General features: G+C 44.8%; 1 protein-coding gene across 2 annotated transcripts in view; it reads left to right on the top strand.

The window, feature by feature from the left end:
- Positions 1–21,083, top strand: part of LOC115084307 (diacylglycerol kinase beta-like) — a 450,875-nt gene that overhangs the window by 225,342 nt on the left and 204,450 nt on the right. Inside the window, exon 9 of one of the 2 annotated variants that reach the window (XM_029589001.1) lies at positions 15,161–15,282. In XM_029589001.1, coding sequence (XP_029444861.1) covers positions 15,161–15,208 — 48 coding nt within the window. In that variant the 3' untranslated portion in view covers positions 15,209–15,282. Of the gene's footprint in view, positions 1–15,160; positions 15,283–21,083 lie in introns of those variants that run through there. The other variant, XM_029589000.1, reaches the window with a different exon arrangement.

Here is a 21,083-nt window from a genome sequence, read left to right as displayed (position 1 = left end):
GGGAAGGGAAGTGGGGGTGGGAGTAGGGAAGTTCCCTCCAAGGCCTGTCTAAATGGAACGGGGGAAGGCGGCGAGCGCAAGGTGCATAATTGTGTACCCCCTTGCGCGCCGACCCCTGATTTTATAACATGCGCCGGGCCCGGGCCCGCGTGTACTTTGAAAATCTACCCCTGGGCGCGCAAGGGGGGGGGTGAATTTTGCAAATTACTAGTGTGATGCAATCGGGCCTTCCCCAGTTCCCTTCCAGTTCGCTCCATTAAGGAATGGACTGGGAGGGAACTTCCCTACCCCCCGACCTAAACTCCCTCCTTCTTCCACTCTCCTCCCAATTCCCTAAGCCTTTCCTATCTATCCTTTTTTTGTTTGTGAATTTACTTCAGAGCCGGAGCTGAAGTAAGTTGCGTGCAACCGGCCAGCTGCCAGGAAGCGAATACATCAGGACAGCATACAATGTTGGATACTCTAACACCTATATAGCCTAAACAACATTTATACTATCTCTTATCTTGTAGAGTACTCCTCTCCCTCTAACCCTTCAAAACTCAGACTTAGCAAGGAAGGAGAGCTAGATGAAGAGTGTCCTATCTGAGCACATAGAGTTTGCCAAACTACGTACTGTTAAGAAAAGGCTCCCCTGTTTAACTAATGGCTGTAGATCATTAGACTGGATGTGAAGGACTGAATGTACATGTGGTGGAGTGGCTAAGGCCCGCTCCACCTCCACTGGCATATAATGTGCTATACCCACAACCAATCCTTCAGGTGTCACAATTGACATGCCCAATTATATCTTTCCACCTCTGGTACCCCTATAGCTCCAGTTTCCCATGTACCCATTGACCAAAATAGTTTCAATCTGTGTTTCTTACTTTGCTGTAGAAATGTGGACAACATCCCATGTAATTTCCTAATGTCCTTTTTCAGACTCCACAGTGATATGAGTTGCATCATGTATAACCATCTTGGGAATAAAACCATCTTGAAAAGGTTAACTCTACCAACCAGCGAGAGTGGGAGAGAATGCCATTGTGCCAACTTGGCTTTCATCTGTAGTAGCAGGGGTGGGATGTTAACCTGATAGAGTCTAGAGGCATCTGAAGGAAGATTAATCCCCCAAATATCTAAATGAGTCTCCTGCCCATTTTGAAGGAAAATCTGTACCACAAAGTGTCTGTGCCTGCATTGAAGTACTTATAGGCTCAGATTAATCTAAATTATTTGTCAAAACAACTCCCACTCCCCTCCCTTCCCCCCAAAGTCCTAGTCAGATTCCTAGAATCCTTCCCATCCTCTAAAGTTCCCCCACCTTCCCACCCTTCCCGTTACACACCAAAGTTCCATACAGCCCTCTAAAAGTGCCAGAAATCACTCGTCACTATGATATGCTATCCATCCCTCCTATACCTACTTCCAACCACTATCCCTTCCCTTCGAACTCAAAATTAAACTTTTTGTAAGAAGAAAACTGATTTACTTGAATTGGCCAGAATAACAGTGGTGAGAGAAAAAAAAAAACACCTCGAAATTGTAACATCATTCAATAATATGGGAAGCTGGCTAAAATGAGGAAAATAGGGAAGAGCATAAGCACTGGCAAGTTAATAGCAGAAAATCTCAATGAATTCTTTGCCTCTGCCTTTACTGAGGAGGATGTCGGGATTATACACACATTGAAAATATTTTATAAAGGTGATGGCTCAATGACTTGATGGAATCACTATGAAACTGAAGGATGTAATAAACCAGATTGACAGACTAAAGAATAACAAATCATCTGCTTTTCCACTTACAACTCACATCAAGCACAACTTGGTCTTCTAAAAAGAGTAAATCGAGTTTGTGTTTGCTGCAGTGCTTCTGTGATCTGTCTATATCCAAGGCCACCATGGCAGTCATGAAGTCATCACATCTTGCCCAATATAACTAACCCATGATGACTAGCTTTTAAGGTTATTAATGATTTTATAATTGGAGAATAATTCCCCGTCATCAAATCAGAAGGACAAGCAAATAGTCCATCTGGTTGCTATCAGTATAAGCATTTCATAATGACACCTACATTGATATGCACGCTTTATAGAGCACAACAGCAGACAATCAGCGTGACTCTGCAACCAGTCAGGTGGACTCACCTGTATAGAGTGGACACACAGGGATAGTAACTTTTAAACAGCTGCGCAGGTGTACATGTACACGCTTATGCCGGCTTGTGCGAATGGACGTGGCCATTTTATAACATATGTGCATGCACGTGTGCAAATTTTATACGGATGCACACGTGCATGCAAATGCCTCTTCTCCTGCATAAGTGGGGGGATTTTTTCTAGGCATGCATGCCATCGCAAATACTCCAGTTTGTTCCCAGTTCGTCCCGGTAAAGGATTGGACTTCCTAACCTTATTAGCCATGACCCTTCAAACCCTGCTAACTAGCCCTGAATTTTTTATTTTAAAACTTACACACCATCTATAGCAGAAGTAAAATTATGCAGTAGGAGATTCCAGCAAGCACCTGTGTGTGTAATAATGCACACATTTCAAATGACTTTCCCGGAATGCCCATGTCTCAACCCATGCTTCCATCCAAACCATATCCATACCACGCTCCTTTTTTAACTTTTTGATTTGTATGCATACCGGGAGATGCACTTCTTAAGATCCACGCAGTGCATATCTGCCAGCTTTGGCACACATAGGGCTTTTAAAATCCACCTATCAGTAAGACATTACAGGAGAAAAAGTATATGCATTCACATTTATAAACAGGCACATGTTTACAAGCATGCAAATAATCCATCCTGAAGAGCAATCATCAGTACTTCCTCTAAACAGGACATACTCTTAGTCCACCTGCAAAACCAGGGTAACCTATCATCCAGATTTTCTAGAACTAAATATCCTGATTTCCGAGTAGGCCAGCCTTACCCCAAATGAGTAAAAAAAAAGGAAAAGGTTAGGAATCAATTTTCAAATGGTTTTAGACACCCAAATGTTTTAAAATTGAAGATGGATTGAGCACCTAAATTTAAGGGGGCCAAAAAGTGGGTAGGGCCAGGAGTGGATAAAGAAACCTCTGGCCCTCCCTTAATCCTCCTGACCTGCCTGATCGTCAAAAAAAAAAAAATGCAGGGCTTGATCTTTCCTCTCATCTGATGTAAACATATGTGGAGAATGTTCTCCTCTTCTGATTCTTTCCATCCATTTTCAAAAACTTCTTTCAACCCAGAGCATATTCTATCCCTCCAGAAACTTCCCCCTCCAAAAAAAAAAATCCTAATGGTGAGCTAGTAGGAGGACACATGCTTACCTCCTCCTGATTCAGGGGCGGATTTTCAGAGCCCTGCTCGCCTAAATCCGCCCGGATTTAGGCGAGCAGGGCCCTGCGCGCCGGTGTGCCTATGTTCAATAGGCCTACCGGCGCGCGCAGACCCCGGGACTTGCGTAAGTCCCGGGGTTTTCCGAGGGGGGCGGTCGGGGGCAGGCCCGATCCACGCGGCGTTTCGGGGCGGGACGTAGCATTTCGGGGGCGGGCCCGGGGCGTGGTAACGGCCTGGGGTGGTCCGGGGGCGTGGCCGCACCCTCCGGACCTGCCCCCAGCTCGCGTCCCGGCGCGCTAGCGGCCCGCTGGTGTGCGGGGATTTACGTCTCCCTCTGGGAGGCGTAAATCCCCCGACAAAGGTAAGGGAGGGGTTTAGACAGGGCCGGGCGGGTGGGTTAGGTAGGAGAAGGGAGGGGAAGGTGAGGGGAGGGCAAAAGAAAGTTCCCTCCGAGGCCGCTCCGAAATCGGAGCGGCCTCGGAGGGAACGGAGCTAGGCTGTGCGGCTCGGCGCGCGCCGGCTATACGGAATCGATAGCGTTGCGCGCGCCGATCCCGGATTTTAGCGGATGCGCGTATCTACTAAAATCCAGCGTACTTTTGTTTGCGCCTGATGCGCCAACAAAAGTACGCCAAATCGCGCTATTTGAAAATCTACCCCTCAGTGTTTTACATTGCTCTATAGGCATTACCAGAGCAACACTGACTACTAGAGATGTGAATCATGTGATCGATCGTCTTAACGATCGATTTTGGCTGGGGGGGGGAGGGAATCTGATCGTTGCGGTTTTGTTTTTTTTTTAAATCGTTTAAATCGTAAATCGGGGGAGGGCGGGAAAACAGGCACACTAAAACAAACCCTAAAACCCACCCCGACCCTTTAAAATAAATCCCCCACCCTCCCGAACCCCCCAAAATGTCTTAAATTACCTGGGGTCCAGTGGGGGGGGTCCCGGTGTGATCTTCCACTCTCGGGCCACGGCTTGCGTTAATAGAAATGGCGCCGGTGCTACCTTTGCCCTGTCATATGACAGATACTAAATCCGTTTGATTCACTCGATGGCAGCGTTTACTCTGATATAAGGTGTCGGTGTTTGTTTGTTTTAAATTGGAAAGTTTAAACGCATTTGAGATGTGGTGTTCCATGCATTTGAAATGATTGAGACGCTATGAAAAGAGTCGGGGATGTGCCAAGCTGTACGTCTGGGTAAATTCTTTGGGACGTTCAGAACGCCCTGTGGATAGATGTTGGATATATGAGCAGTGGGAGACTGTTTGAATAAGCTCTCCTGAAGAAGCCTGAGGGAAGGCAAACATGTAGAGAGAATAAAAAGAGAGATCAAGAGGAATGGCGTTGTAGTAACGCAGAATACATGTGCAATGTGACTCTTTCTGCTTGTAAAACAATTTGTATCTACAATTGGATAATTGTTAAGAAGAATTTGTATTTGATGTTTAACTTGAAAGTTTGAAAATTGTTTTATAAGAGGTTGAATGATTTTTGTATGAGTGATATGTAGGATGTATGGATGAGTATGATGAAATAGGTTTTAATCAAAATATAATATCTATTGTGTGGGGTATTATGGATTAAATGTGGGATGTGTTTTTGATATTTTTCACTAATAAAGATTTAAAAATTGAGTAATGTCACATATATTTATTAGCTGTCATATGACAGGGCAAAGGTAGCGCCGGCGCCATTTTGGGTCCAGCGGGGGTCCGGGAGCGATCTCCTGCGCTCGTGACGTCGGGGGACAGGAACCAAAATGGAGCCGGCGCTACCTTTGCCCTGTCATATGACAGGGCAAAGGTAGCGCCGGCGCCATTTCTATTAACGCAGCCGTGGCCCGAGAGTGGAAGATCACACCGGGACCCCCCCACTGGACCCCAGGTAATTTAAAACATTTTGGGGGGGTTCGGGATGGTGGGGATTTATTTTAAAGGGTCGGGGTGGGTTTTAGGGTTGTTTAGTGTGCCGGTTTTCCCGCCCTCCCCCTTCCCCTCCCCCTCCCCCGATTTACGATGATAAATCGGGGAATTCCTATTGTATCGCGCCTCTAAAGATTTTGACGATTTAAATATATCGGACTATATTTAAATCATCAAAAACGATTCACATCCCTGCTGGCCACCAAGCTGGTAAGAGATAGGCTTATATCCTCCTACAGCCTCCACATCTGGAGCTTTTTTTTTTGGATGGTGGTGGTTGTGTGGTTCTAGATGGAAACATAAAAACATGACAGCAGAAAAAAGATCATAAAGCCTATCTGCCCATTCATACCACTACTCAGCTCTACAATCCCTATCACTTCCTGAAAGATCCTGTGTACTTATCACATGCTTTCTTGAATTCAGATGTTGTTTTTGTCTCCATCACCTCCACTGGGAGGTAGTTCCATGCATAGTTCCATGCACCAACCACCCTCTCTGTAAAGAAATATTTCTTAGATCACTCCTGAATATACCCTTCACTCTAGAGATTCCTTTCTGTTGAAAAGAGGCCTGCCTCCTGTGCATTGATATCTTTGAGACATTTAATGTCTGTATCATATCTCCCCTATTCTGCCTTTCCTCTAAGGGTTACATATTTAGATCTTTAAGTGTGTCCCCCATATGCTTCAGAAGGAAGGACATTGATCAGTTTAGTAGTCACCCTCTGGATTGACTTCATCCAATTTCTTTTCTTTTTTATTTCTTTTGAAAGTTTATTTAAGATTCAAAACTATAGCAACAATTCAAGAGTCAGAGACAGTGGAGCAGGAGACATACCCACAGCAAGAAGGAAGGGCCCAGCCAGAGCTATTGCCACAGCCAGTGGAGCAGGAGGAAGACAATGAAGCTCAGCACCCGGCAGATCTTACATGGGAGGAGGACTTGCCAACATTGTCAGCCGCCGATCAACCATACCATCACATGTGCAGAAGGAGGACAGTCAGAGGCAGCTGCATTAACCAGCCACACCATTGCCAACAGGGTAGCTGCCACAATGCTACTAGTTCAGCCAGAACAACAGCACTCCCATAGCTGCCAGATGTCACCTTGACCCGCAAATGAGATCATTTATACCTTCAACACAATGTGATCTAAGATCTCCACCAGAACCTAAGAAGCTTTTGCCGGGAAATGCAATTAATGTGGCAGGCTCAGCAGCAGAAAACACTAACACTTTTGCAGGGACTCACACTTTAACAGACTCTGTGAACAATTTAAATACAAGTCTGACCAGTGCCATAAAAATGTGACCACCACTATCCTGCAACCTGTAAAAGTCTTCTAGCAGGCAGCCTCCTGTCCAGCATCAACATCAACTACATTCAAGAGCAGTCCCAGGCTATCTGGCTCAAGGCAGAAGAGCCCCCTGACAAGAGGCCTAGAAGAGGAATGAGGTGAACAGCAGCACAAGAGTGTTGCCCTTTATCAGGGTTTGGTTGCTATATAATCCTTGCAACTGAGCTACTCTGGGTGATAGAAGGCTGCTTGCCAGACCTGCCGTGACTGAAGGGCACTGTGCCTGAGTGATGGGATATATGTCCAGAAGTGATCCATGCAGCATGTTGAAGACAGGTGACGTATGCTGCCATCAGCTGGTCATGATGCTGAATGTGGATCTATTGCCTGGGAAACTAATAGTGTTGCTGCTGAAGCAGAGTAGCTGTGTTTGTGGTGAAAAATAGCTGTCTCTAGAAGTCATCCTTCACAGTAAGTGGACCTCTGTTGAAATAGTGAGAGTGGAAATGCTCTATATAAGGATTGCATCTAAATCTTTTCCTGGCTCCTGGCTCCTGTATATGATCTTCAGTCTCACGACTCTTAAATCTGGTCTGTAGTCTTCAGTTTCTTGGCTTCTACATCTGGTCTTTCGGTTTCAGTCTTATGACTCCTACATCTGGTCTCTAGTCTGCAGTTGTCTGGTTCCTGGCTCCTGAATGAGGTCTCCAGTATTCAGTCTTCTCTCTCCTGCATGTGATCTCCTGGCTCCAGTATCGGCCTCTCATGAATCTCATGATTTACCTCTTATAACTGACTTCCCATAGACATTTTGCTACATAGCCAAAAGCAGTAGGCTACCTGACCCCCACCTCTGAATTGTATTGGTATATTTCACTCAGGGCTGCCTACCCCAAAACCACTGAACTGTTTTGGAGGTATTTCACTCTTGGCTGCCTGTCCTGCACTATGGACTAGAGATGTGAATCGTAATTGGAATCAGTTCCGGTTTCGGATTCGAGGACAATCGGGAAATTATTTTACCCGCGGTCCAATCATTGTTTTTTTTTTTTTTATTGGCTGCGCCGAGCCGATAACCCAAAAACACAGCCCGACCCTTTAAAATTAGTTCTTTAGTATCCCCCACCCTCCGGACCCCTCTAACCCCCACAAAACATGTTTTTAAGTTCCTGGTGGTCCAGTGGGGGTCCCGGGAGCATTCTCCCCTCTTGGGCTGTCGGCTTGCCTGCCCTACACATGTTGACTGTTAATAGAAGGACTTAATAATGCTTTGCTATATAAATGTGTCGACATGTTCTATAATCTAGTCATGGGGCCAGTGCTCTCTTCGTTTTGGTTGTTGCTTCTGATTAATGTGCTCTATTCTTTGTTCACCTGTGCTTAAGGATAAGATGACATTAGGGATGTGCAGAAAGAAATATTTACTTTGTTTTAAAATTAATTTCATAGGGACCCGCAGTTCTTGGTTTTAAAATGCAAAAAAGATTTGTGTTTTCGTTTTGGTTTGTTTTTCATTAGCCATTAAAATCAAAGAGGGAAGCATTACAGCCCCAGAATTGGAGTTTTCTAAGTCACATTCAGGATGTGCAAATAGTTTCACAAATGAGTGTGATTAACTTTTATAGTAAGTTGTGAGGTTTATTTTCTATTTTTTTGTTTGTTTTGTTTTTTTTACTTTTTCCCATATTTCTCCAGCTGACCTTAGGCTGTTCCATTTTTTCATTTTCTGGTTTTTAATGAATCTCTCTCATATAACATTCAGTAAATATTTTTTTCTTGAGCATCTTTTGACTTGTGCCTCTATTTCTTCCTTCTGAATGAGGGGCTTTTTTTGGAAAAACTACCCCAGTATAATTAACCATCAAGTAGGGTGGGAGAACCAAGCTGAGACTGTGGAAGGGTTGAAGGATAGAGATGTGAATCGGAACCGGAATCTGATCGGTTCTGGTTCCGATCCAAATCTTAAAATTTTTATCGCCCAGCCCGATTTGAGTTCTGATTATCGGCTGCTCCCGAACCGATAATCAAAAACACCCTCCCGAACCCCCAAAAAAGGTTTAAAATTACCTGGTGGTCCAGCGGGAGCGTGGGGAGCGATCTCCCGCTCTCGGGCCATTGGCTGCATTAATAAAAATGGCGCCGATGGCCCTTTGCCCTTACCCTGTGACAGGGCAAAGGTAGCGCCGGCCGCCATTTTGAATATTGGCAATACGGCCTGAGTGCGGAGATCGCTCCCTGACCCCCGCTGGACCCCCAGGGACTTTTGGCCAGCTTGGAGGGGCCTCCTGACCCCCACAAGACTTGCCAAAAATCCAGCAGGGGTCCGGGAGCGACCTCCTGCACTCGGGCCGTATTGCCAGTATTCAAAATGGCGCCGGCGCTACCTTTGCCCTCACTTCTTTAACACAGCCGTGGCCCGAGAGCGGGAGATCGCGCCGGGACCCCCCCCCCCCACTGGACCCCAGGTAATTTAAAACATTTTGGGGGGCTTCGGGAGGGTGGGGGATTTATTTTAAAGGGTCGGGGTGGGTTTTTAGGGTGCCCGGTTTTCCCCGCCCTCCCCCCCTCCCCCGATTTACGATTTTTTGACGATAAATCTGGGGAATTGTTATTGTATCGCGGCTCTAAACGATTTTTTGACGATTTAAAATATATCTGACGATTGTTTTAAATCGTCAAAAAACGATTCACATCCCTACTACTTATACGTCATCCATAGCAGAAGTAAAGTTATGCAGTAGGGAACCCCAATATGCACCAATGCATGTAAGTATGCGCTGTTTTCAAGTTTAAATCCAGGAACACACATGCCCCGCCAAGACCCTGCCCTCTCTCTGCCCTTTTTCTGAACTTTTCATTTGTGCTTGCAATGACAAGTATGTGTATATCCAGGTAGCTTTTAAAATCTGCTCTGCGCGATCTAGCCCAACATATTCACGCATTCCTTAATTGATATGCACACAGGGTTTTTAAAATTCACCTTAGCAACAACATGGACTTGCACCACAAATGCTGCCGCTCATGGATTTCTTTTAGGTGCAACTGGAAAATAAGCTCAAACCCCTCATCTTGCTGGATTCTTACTTGCTAGCCAGCTATATGCCTCATGGGTGAAAGGAGTATTACTGTCTGTTAACAGTCTAATTTACTGGAAGGAGATGCTGGTGGCTACGGTTCAGGAACAGAAGTGCCATAGGTAGAGGGGCAGAGGGATTCGGCAAAGGAAAGAGGAAGTACCCCCACACACTAGCTACTATCAGAATAAGCAATATGTTGTCACTTACAACTTCTTCCTTCCCATCTTTATCCACTACCCGAACCATGATCACCACTGAACAGAGAAGCAGAGACCATTATCCCCACTTAGCACAGAAGACATCTGCACAGATTTCATTTGAGGACATGACCATACACCCATTGGCATGCTATCTACAAAAGGCTGTGGTTTGGATAGATCTTGACAGAGTGGCACAACATTTATTTTCTGCCCACCAACCAGCTTACCTAATGAATATTCTCAGTTTCAGCAGACATCGTGAGTCCACATTGTTCAAATGTGGCACCAGAGTTGATAGTGAAGTTGGACTTTTTAAAAAATAAAATAAAGGTTTGAGTTTGGAAAGCACAGGACCCAAACCAGATAGGGGTAGTGGGGCTTTTAGATTTTCTGTCCACTACTGCATGCCCCCCTCCCCCTTAGGTTAAAATGGGTCTGCGATGATGAGCAAAAGGACACTGACTGGATTCAGTGATTCCTTTCCGCCATTATGCAGTGTATTTTTGATGAGCAGACTGACTCCACTGAGTTCCCTGGTCTTCTCCTCTTCACCTTTATTAGATTCTTTGAAAGGTAGATTATCCTTGAGTGCTAGTATTGATTTTGTTGGTAGACTGTATATGTGTTTTGTTTGGTAACACAGGTTTTAGGATATTTTCTCTTTGTTCCATGAGCTAAAGGATACTGAATAATTTCTTCCTTACAGAGTATGTATGATGAACAGACTCTCTCTCTCTCTCTCTCTCTCTACCTTACCATTCTAAGGGCCGATGCAATACAGTGGGCTCAGCCGAGCGCACTGTATAACCAGCAGTCCCACCCAGGTTGAATAGGTGCTAATGAATCCCCTAATGCAATAAGGGTATTAGTGCGTATTCAATGAGCGTCCCTCAGGAAGTGAGTCTAATAGCGCTAATCACATGTGATTGAGGATATTAGCATTCACTCCAAATGCAAAAAAAAGTGTGTCTATGTCTCACATTTAGCGCTCAGCAATTATGTCTTCCTGGAGCAGGCGTTAATTGCTGAGCACTCCTTAAACCAGTACAGAAAAGCATAAAAACTGCTTTTCTGTACTGCCTCCTACTTAATATCATTGCGATATTAAGTAGAAAAAACAAACAAATAAGTTAAAGAATAGAAAAAAAAAACCCCACTGTCAGTCTGATGCAGGAAACAGATGCCCAAATGACAAGTGTCTCTTTCCTGAACCACCTGGCTGTGCGGCTGTGTGGCGTTTAGGGAAACCGACACCGATAAACTTGGCGTCGGTTTTTCCCTAAACGGCGGACTGCCGACGACAATCAGGTTTGCGTTAGCAAGGAGGCGCTAGGGGGCGGCACAAGCAACCCTAGTGCCTCCTTACTAACACGACCCCCTAATTTAAATATTGCATGGCGTCCCCCTTGGGGGCGCTGGGGTGCATTAAGAAAGCGGGCACTGACTGTTCAGTGCCCGTTTTCTACGCAAATTTATTGCAATCGGTCCCCTTAATTGCTTAAAAGTAGAATGTCTTGTTTTATTGGTAAGTTGAGAATGTTTTTTCTTCGTAGGTCCACAGGATGTGGGAACACACGTTTGTAGGATTTTTTATGACTAGAGCGGGGGTGCCTTTTGGGGCCCGCCATTGGTGTTTACTGGAAAAAAAAATAGTCCTAGTCTGGCTGCTGTAAGCCATATCTGTAATAATGAGCTAAAGGACATTATTGGGGTTTTTTGACTGATAGTGTTTCCTTTTCTGCCAATGGGCAGTGTATTTTCGTTGAACAGACTGACCTCTTTTCACTTTCCTTTAATTATAAATATAGAGAAGTTCAAAAAGACAAATTGCTCAAAAGCCAAAACCCAAATAACCTTGTCAGCCATGCATTTTGTATCTAAAAAAATCATCATGGGGATACCACACTTTTAAAGTTGGACATGTTTACCTCGTTTTTTTTCCCCTGCGTCACTCCATGGAATATGGAAACCATGTTTTACTTGATCTTTACTCTTTTTTTGCCACAGCGTTCAACATTAAAAATAGGTCTAATCTGGGCTGCTTCATTTGCACAGCAACTGCAAGGCATGCGGAGATTATGGGGTGTTGGCCCGGAGACCTGGCAATTTCATTAGAATTCTGGAGTCTCTGGTCAAATCCGGAGAGTTCTCAGGTATGGTCCCCGCCTGGCCACCTCCTCTCCCGCAGGCTGCTGAGATGAGTGGCCAAGAGGCAGCAGCAAAGGGGACACAGGTACAGGAATGTTGCTGCTGTTTTTTTGTTTTTAACAAACTTTATTTTGGAGGCAGGCATCACAACAGCTGAAAAATGCTGAGCTGCACAGTGTAATGTGGGACGCCACACCTTTTTTTTTTTTTTAAATCAATAGATGTGTGCCACTTTGTGAACACAGAGGGCAGCTGAGTTTGAGGCAGTTTGCAACCGCAGCAGGGGCAGGTAGTGTGAGGCGGATGCCACAGTGTCGTTCTGAGAGAGGCATTTTTTGCTGCCTCAAAATTCTGCCACCTGAATTGGCCGCCTCACCCTGCCGCATTATAGAACCGTCCCTGCTCTGAGTTCCTAATGTCTACAGAAACTTTATAAATTTGCCTTCAAATCTTGCAACAGGGCACCTCGTTTTTTATTTCTAATTCTTGAGTCAATCTCTATATTTTAAAATATGCTTTAATACTGTGTATGCATTGCTTCAGAGGATTTTTTGTATAAAGGCTGTATGTTCAAAACTTTATTGTACTGACATTTGTAAACTTGTGGGGTCAATATTTAAAAGACATTTAGATGGATAACTGAAATAGCAAAACAGGAATATTCATTTCCGTATGTGCCTACATTCTAATCGCATAATGAGTTATATGGCTAAAATGTAGCCACATAAATTGGGGGCATTCTGGGAGGAGCAGAGTTAGCCACATAAGTTATGCAGCTAACCCTGGTCGCACCGTAGGGCTGTCCTAAAGTTAGCCAGATTTTCAGGCCGAGACAGTAAAGCGCGGCCGCGATTACCCCGTTTCTAACCCACTTTGTACCCGCAATTTCGCCGCGTAAGTCCAACCCGCGATTCACTATCCCTTTTAAACCCATCCTTACCACTTCTTTAAATCACGGGTAACCCTTTCCGACCGTGGCATGTATATGATATGTAAACGCGCTCCGATTAGCTATTCCCTCCCATACAGTAACGTGCGCCCCGACTATCGCCTTTTTAACTTGCAGTTTAGCCGTGCCTTTAACCTGCTAAATTACTGCCTATACTTACCCCTGCATTAGAGGGTAGGTGGTAAAGTTTGCCCGTGAAATTTCACGGGAAAACTTTTCCCCAGCCCCCGCTCACCTGCCCTGGCCGCGTCCATGGGTGCCGTTCTCCCGTAGGGCCGGCGCTGACAGGGACAGGGACAGGGACATTGACTCACAAATGTCCCTTTACTTTCTCTTTCAGCATTCCTTTCTCCCGCTTTGGCTCACAACCCTTCACTCTCTCCTCCTGCATTCCTTCTTCCACTTTGGCTCATGCTGTCCCTTCATTTCTCTTTCAGCATTCCTTCTCCCCGCTTCAGCACCCTGGGGTGGATCAGGCGCTCTCTACGAGGCGGCTTCCAGCAGCCCCCGCCGGCGAAGATTGCATGAACGCAACGCCTGTACTTCCAATTTGGGAGCTCAAAGCACCTTCGCTGGCTTGAGCGCCCAAATGGGACGTACAGGCGTGCGAGCTCATCATGCCAAAAAAATTGCAACCGGCAGGCAACTGGAAGATTGCCAGGGCAGCGGAGCCAGGGTCGGGGGGGGGGGGGAGGGGCAGGGCGGCGGCTCCCCTACCTTTCCTGCATGCGGGGCAGCTCCGGCTCGCCTGCCTGCCTGCCTCCCTCCGTTCCGCCGCTCACTCCGTCCCCAGGCGCCATCTTGCAGCTTGTGACGTCACCCCTGACCCCTTGAGCGCCCAAACGCCGGCGAAGGTGCATGAATGCACGTCCAATTTGGGCGCTCAAGCAGCGAAGGCGCATGAACGCACACCATGACCTTAAACGCCCGGATGGACCTCCGAGGTCACGGCGTTCGCATCATGTGCCTTCGCTGTTTGAGCGCCAAAATTGGACGTGCGTTCATGCACCTTCGCCGGCGTTTGGGCGCTCAAGGGTCAGGGGTGACGTCACAAAGCTGCAAGATGGCGCTTGGGGAGGCAGTGAGCAACGGAACGGAGGGAGGCAGGCGAGCTGGAGCTGCCCCGCATGCAGGAAAGGTAGGGGAGCCACCGCCCCGCCCCCTCCCGCGCATACCCCCCACCCCCCCCCCGGCCCTGGCTCCGCCGCTCTGGCAATCTTCCAGTTGCCTGCCGGTGCAATTTTTTTGGCATGATGAGCTCGCACCGCCTGTACGTCCCATTTGGGCACTCAAGCCAGCGAAGGTGCCTTGAGCACCCAAATTGGACATGCGTTCATGCACCTTCGCCGGCGGGTCTGCTGGAAGCTGCTATCGCCGCCGGCTGCCCCCAGGAGGCAGGGGAGCCGCAGTGGGCGCCTCGGGAGGAGGGGAGAGAGGACTGGGGCTGCTGGAAGCATGCAGTAAGTTTACTTTTGTTACAATTTCTATTTTCTTAATAACATGTCGAGTCGATTTTCGCCCTGCGCCTTGCTTCGGGAGAGGGGGAGAGAGGACTGGCAATCCCCGATGCCCGAGCGTAGGAGAACCATCCACTTCCTGGTACCTGTCATTTCAAATGTCATTTGAAATGACAGGTACCAGCGCACCCATTTTACTGTATAGGCGCTGTATAGCGCTCTATACAGTAAAATGGATTGCGCTTCATGGACGCTTCTTGGACGTGCTTTGGACACGGCTTGCATTTGCATGCCATTTAAATACTGTATCGAGCGGTATGTGATCCGACTGTGCGCGCGGCAAACGAGGGTGCGCCTGGCACTACCGCACTCTTTCTAATTACCGTGTCCTTACTGTATCGGCCTGATAGGTTAGCCAGATAGGTGTATCCAGCTATAGCTAATTGCTTCGTGGCTGAATCTGCATCTTTAGGGTCAATACTTCAGATGAAACCACAGGTGATATAATCATAATTACATTTGTGTTTAGCTTTGTTTTTGTTTTTTAATAATGTGTCTTCTATTCTGAATGAAAATGGCAAATGCTTTGGGACACGTACAAACAGACGTGTTTTGAAGACCTACAAGGTAATTTTGTTTAAAGTTAATTAATGCAGCAATATATGTTTATGTTTTTTTTCATTTTGGGGTCAAGGCCCAAGTTTTATGATTTGTGCTTAATACATGTTGATACATGCAATCTACTTTTTAACGTATTCAGGTTTTCATTTGACTTCTCTGCAGAATGTGAAGGATGATGGACAAGCATGTGTGGCGACTGAAGCACTTTAACAAGCCTGCCTACTGTAAATCTCTGTTTGAACATGTTTGAATAGGAGTGGGAAAACAGGGACTCAGCTGTTCTTGTGAGTACTAATTCTGTCTGATTGTGTCAAGTTGTTATGTTCCAAAAATCTAGACTGGCAGGACTGTACCAGTTTCAATCCCATTGCATTTGTTGAATTTTGTCATTTAAACAGTGGCTCTCAACCTTTTTTCCATTGTGACACGCTTGACAGACAATGCTCATGTGTGCGACACTGCACACTTCACGCCACAACTGAAGTAAAAAAAAAAAAAAAAATCCTAATTATTATTTTACTGTTAAAAGTGGCACAAAGAAAATATTCTTTATTTTTATAAGCTGTTATTGAAATTAAAGTTAAGTTGTATTTTTTTAATACGTTTTAATCTTTGCTTACTTCATCAAGAAGACATGTGGGGACCGATGTGTTGCTCACAGTTTCTCGATATGGAGTTGCAGGGCTGAAAAACTCTCGAGCATCTCACTGTCAGCATCAAAATATTTTGACTTATTCTGGGAGAGCATGATTAAGATGTTTCCCCCTTTCAACTCACTATACAAAAAATATACATTCAAAATTCTGGTATCACTTTTGTAACAGCAACTCAGAATCCCACCCCCCCCCCCCCCCCCCCCACTGCCAGACACTTTGCGAAGTAACACAAAAACCTGCAAAAAAGACACTCAGAAGCCCCATTTTCACTTGTCTCTTCCTTCCCAGCCCTGCAGCTCCTTTACAGTTTCACATCATCTCTTCATCTCATCCATCTGTCACACACACACACACACACACACACACACACACCCATCTAACATACCTTCAGTACCTGAATGTAATCCACTTTGAAACGCCAGAAAGTGGAATATAAATAAAATAAGAAACCCACCCTTCAACTATCTCTCATCCCAATCTCTTGATACCCACTGTCCCCTTCATCCCCTACAATCTATCAGTCCTCATTCTCACATCTCCATCCAATCACAGAATCCCACTTGCCATCTCCTGACTCCCCCCTCCCCATATAGCAACACCACTACATGAATCTCATCTTCTCACCCTCACGCTCTCCAGTCTCATCCCCTCTCTTATTCCCCTTTCATTGCTCCTCCTCCTACGGGTCCCCCCTCTCTTTGCAATAATCAGAGTCAAGAGGAGGAGGAACATGGAGAAGTGCCTTGAGCTATCTTCTCCTCTCTTCCAGCAAGCAATGGTGGTGATAACAGCCATGGGGCAGGACCCCCACGTTTATAGCCAGGTTGTTAAAAGTGGTGATCACAGCGATGGGGGTGGGGGAGAGCAGGATGCATTTCCAGTCTGGGCTGGTGGTGGCAGTGATCTTACTGGCGGCATTGGATTTGACAATGATGGTCACTGTGGAGATGAGGGTTAAAACAGCATAATGACAACATTTACAGCTTGGCATTGGCCCTAATTGTCAGGGTAGGAGAAAAACAGCAATAGGGAACAGTGATTGGCATTTCAAGTTCTTGTCTCCTTACTCTCCTCAGCCAGCAGGCAAATGAGGCTCTTATAGAAAACATAGGCTTGCTGTCTATTTCAAATTTTGGTGACATATTTCCCAGGAATTGGTGGCACACCAGTGTGTCCTGACACACTGGTTGAGAACCATTGGTTTAAAATATATTTTGCTTTTACACAGGAGAAAAGCCACACAACATAACATATACACATGAACCTATGGTCTAAAGGTGAACCGGAATGTGTGATACAGGCAAAGAAAATTTAAAATCAGTTAAGACTCTCTTCTTCCACCAGAGGTTGTCAGGGCCGGGCACCTCCTTGAGGGGTTCCTGTGGGTAGCCCGTCGGCCACCCTGAAGGCCTTTCGGACCGATGAACAGGAACAGCAAATGCATGAGCACCTGTGCTGTGGCATAACCTCAGGGCAAGGCCCAAGCTAATGGCAGGTGAGTATGTCCTGACACGGACCAGATAGAGTGCATGAGTCTGTATGAAGGCAGGATGTATAGCTTAAGGCTTGACAAAGACAAGCTGAAGCAGAGAACTAGCAAGAGCAAGGCTGATGGCTTGAGAGAAGACTGAAGACTTGTAATAAGGCTGAATGCTTGCACAATGCCCAGCTGAACTGGAGCAGAGCTGAAGACAGAAACCAGACCGAGCCGGAGACAGGAACAAAGCTAAACTGAAGAATGCAGCAGCAAAGTCTGACAGAAGGTCCAGTGTCCAGCAGACAGAAGACAAGTGAGATCCAATACAATCTGGGGTCAAGGCAGGCAGCAAGCAAGGAGAATCAATCAACCGGTCCTGGATTAATCCAGGCAGCAAACAAGGTGAATCCAGTAACCAGGCCATGGCTAAGGCAGACAAAATCCAAAGTGAAGCAAGGCAAGGACCAAGAACAGGCTAAGGAACCTGTCACCAAGACAAAGAGTCTGAAGCAGTGACATCATCACCCGGGTGAACGCCCAGTTCTTCCCCCATTGTGCACAGAATCATGTGTGCTGATGCATATGTACACCTGTGCGTTCCTATGCCGGGTCTTAGTCATGTACATGTCAGGGCACCCACTGGCAGTTCCCTGCCACAGAGTGAGTATCCAAAACTGGGGATTCTGGGAAGGCAGCTGGATTCTAACAGAGGGTTGTTTCATTTTGTCTCTATCATTTCCTTGATACAATGGACTGGGTGTTTATTTGTTTTTACATTGCATACTGAAATTGTGAACCAAGGAAAAATATTATTTAAGAACTCACTGTGGCCATTCATTTCTTTGCTCTTTTTTTTAGACTATGTAATTAATTTGTTACTTTGAATAAGAACATGCCACACTGGGTCAGACCAAGGGTCCATCAAGCCCAGCATCCTGTTTCTAACAGTGGCAAATCCAGGCCATATGAACCTGGCAAGTACCCAAAACCTAAGTCTATCCCATGTTACCATTGCTACCATTACCGTCCCATATCAAACCTTTCGTTCATAGCCAAAACCATTGAAAAAATCATACACACTCAACTAGATGACTATCTGGAGACAAACAGCATCCTATCTCCATCCTAATATGGTTTTAGAAAAAACCTAAACACCGAATCTCTCCTCATCTCTCTAAATGACATTATTATAAGAGGCTTTGACAAAGATGAAAAATACTTGCTCATTCTTCTTGACCTTTCAGCCGCCTTCGACACAGTGAACCACAATATACTATTGGAGCGACTATCCCAAATTGGTTTAATTTGCAATACCTTACGTTGGTTTTCTTCCTATTTATCTGATCGAACATACCACGTATTAATCAACAACAACCTATCAAAAATAATCAACCTCAACACCGGAGTCCCTCAAGGATCAGCTTTATCAGCCACCCTTTTCAACATATACCTTCTCCCCATTTGCCAGCTACTAAAAGAATATGAAATCTCACACTTCCTCTATGCTGATGACATTCAGCTCCTCATTCCCATACAAAATTCGATTGAAGAAACCTACAAGAAAACCTCAGAACTACTTATCTCAATCAAACATCTCCTAAATTCCCTGAAACTCATAATCAACTTTGACAAAACTGAAATAATACTCATGGATAAAAAACCCAATCCAACTCCGCCACCCCTGACAATACTTGACAAAACAAATGATAACTATACTCCCTACCACCCACACCAGGAACCTCGGAGTTATCATTGATAAAGAACTTTCTTTCAAGAACCACATAGCAAATAAAACTAAAGAAGGATACCACAGACTCCTAACCCTAAGACACCTGAAACCATTTCTCAACCCCTATGATTTCAGATCTGTACTTCAACTTCTTATCTTCTCCACCTTCGACTATTGCAACTCCTTACTAATTGGAATACCTTTTTCATCCCTCAAACCACTCCAAATACTGCAGAACTCAGCCACCAGAGTCCTAACTGGAACAAAAAGATACTGGAATATAACACCAATATTGACCTCACTTCACTGGCTCCCTATTACTGCACGTATTGCTTACAAATCAATGACCATAATCCATAACATTCTAAACAATGATCATCAAGGTCTTAACACCCTAAACATAATCCCTCAAAATCCTCCAAGAAACCTATGCTCTAATAACTCAGGCTACCTAAACATTCCCCCTATCAAAGATGCACATCTGGCAACCACAAGAGAAAGAGCCTTTTCAATTGCTTCACCTAAACTTTGGAACACCCTACCTAAATTCCTGAGAACCCAACACGACCTAAAAATATTCAAAAAGGACCTAAAAACACTAATGTTCCGCAAATTCTACACTGACCCTCAGACGTTGGATCATTCCAACTCTCAACTGAACTCTCAGTTATAAACCTCTTAATACATTCTCTTCACCCTGAACTGCATACCCTCCTCTTCCAACCTAATAATGCTCTCTGGACTTGATATGCTTATTTCTGATATTGTTCAAATTGTTTTTTATTTTTGCACAACTGCTAAAAAATGTATAACGTTCACATTGTTTTTTCTGTTACACAACTGCTAAGAAAAATGTATATTTTTGTAAACCGTTATGATGGCTCTACCGAATGTCGGTATATAAAATTCAACAAATAAATAAATAAATAAATAATAGCAGTGGCTAATTTCTAAGTCAATTTAATTAATAGCAGGTAATGGACTTCTCCTCCAAGAACTTATCCAATCCTTTTTTAAACACAGCTATACTAACTGCACTAACCACATCCTCTGGCAACAAATTCCAGAGTTTAATTGTGCATTGAGTGAAAAAGAACTTTCTCCGATTAGTTTTAAATGTGCCACATGATAACTTCATGGAGTGCCCCCTAGTCTTTCTATTATCCGAAAGTGTAAATAACCGATTCACATCTACCTGTTTTAGACCTCTCATGATTTTAAACACCTCTATCATATCCCCCCTCAGCTGTCTCTTCTCCAAGATGAAAAGGCCTAACCTCTTTAGTCTTTCCTCATAGTGGAGCTGTTCCATTCCCCTTATCATTTTGGTAGCCCTTCTCTATACCTTCTCCATTGCAATTATATCTTTTTTGAGATGCAGCGACCAGAATTGTACACAGTATTCAAGGTGCAGTCTCACCGTGGAGCGATACAGAGGCATTATGATATTTTCCGTTTTATTCACCATTCCCTTTCTAATACTTCCCAACATTCCTTTTGCTTTTTTGACTGCTGCAGCATATTGAACCGACAATTTCAATGTGTTATCCACTATGACGCCTAGATCTCTTTCTTGGGTAGTAGTACCTAATATGTAACCTAACATTGTGTAATTATGGCATGGGTTATTTTTCCCTTTATGCATCACCTTGCACTTATCCACATTAAATTTCATCTGCCATTTTGTTGCCCAATTTTCCAGCCTCACAAGGTCTTCCTGCAATTTATCACAATCTGCTTGTGATTTAACTACTCTGAACAATTTTGTATGATCTGCAAATTTGATTACCTCTCTCGTCATATTTCTTTCCAGATCATTTATAAATATATTGAAAAGTAAGGGTCCTAATACAGATCCCTGAGGCACTCCACTGCCCAATCCCTTCCACTGAGAAAATTGTCCATTTAATCCTACTCTCTGTTTCCTGTCTTTTAGCCAGTTTGTAATCCACTAAAGGACATCGCCACCTATCCCATGACTTTTTACTTTTCGTAGAAGCCTCTCATGAGGAACTTTGTCAAACGCCTTCCGAAAATCCAAGTACACTACATCTACTGGTTCACCTTTATCCACATGTTTATTAATTCCTTCAAAAAAGTGAAGCAGATTTGTGAGGCAAGACTTGCCTTGGGTAAAGCCATGCTGACTTTGTTCCATTAAACCATGTCTTTCTATATGTTCTGTGATTTTGATGTTTAGAACACTTTCCACTATTTTTCCTG

The sequence above is a fragment of the Rhinatrema bivittatum genome, chromosome 2 (assembly GCF_901001135.1).
Source record: "Rhinatrema bivittatum chromosome 2, aRhiBiv1.1, whole genome shotgun sequence".
Lineage (NCBI taxonomy): Eukaryota > Metazoa > Chordata > Amphibia > Gymnophiona > Rhinatrematidae > Rhinatrema > Rhinatrema bivittatum.
The sequence above is the reverse complement of the archived record's forward strand: the minus strand, read 5'-3'. Positions and strand labels throughout refer to the sequence as shown.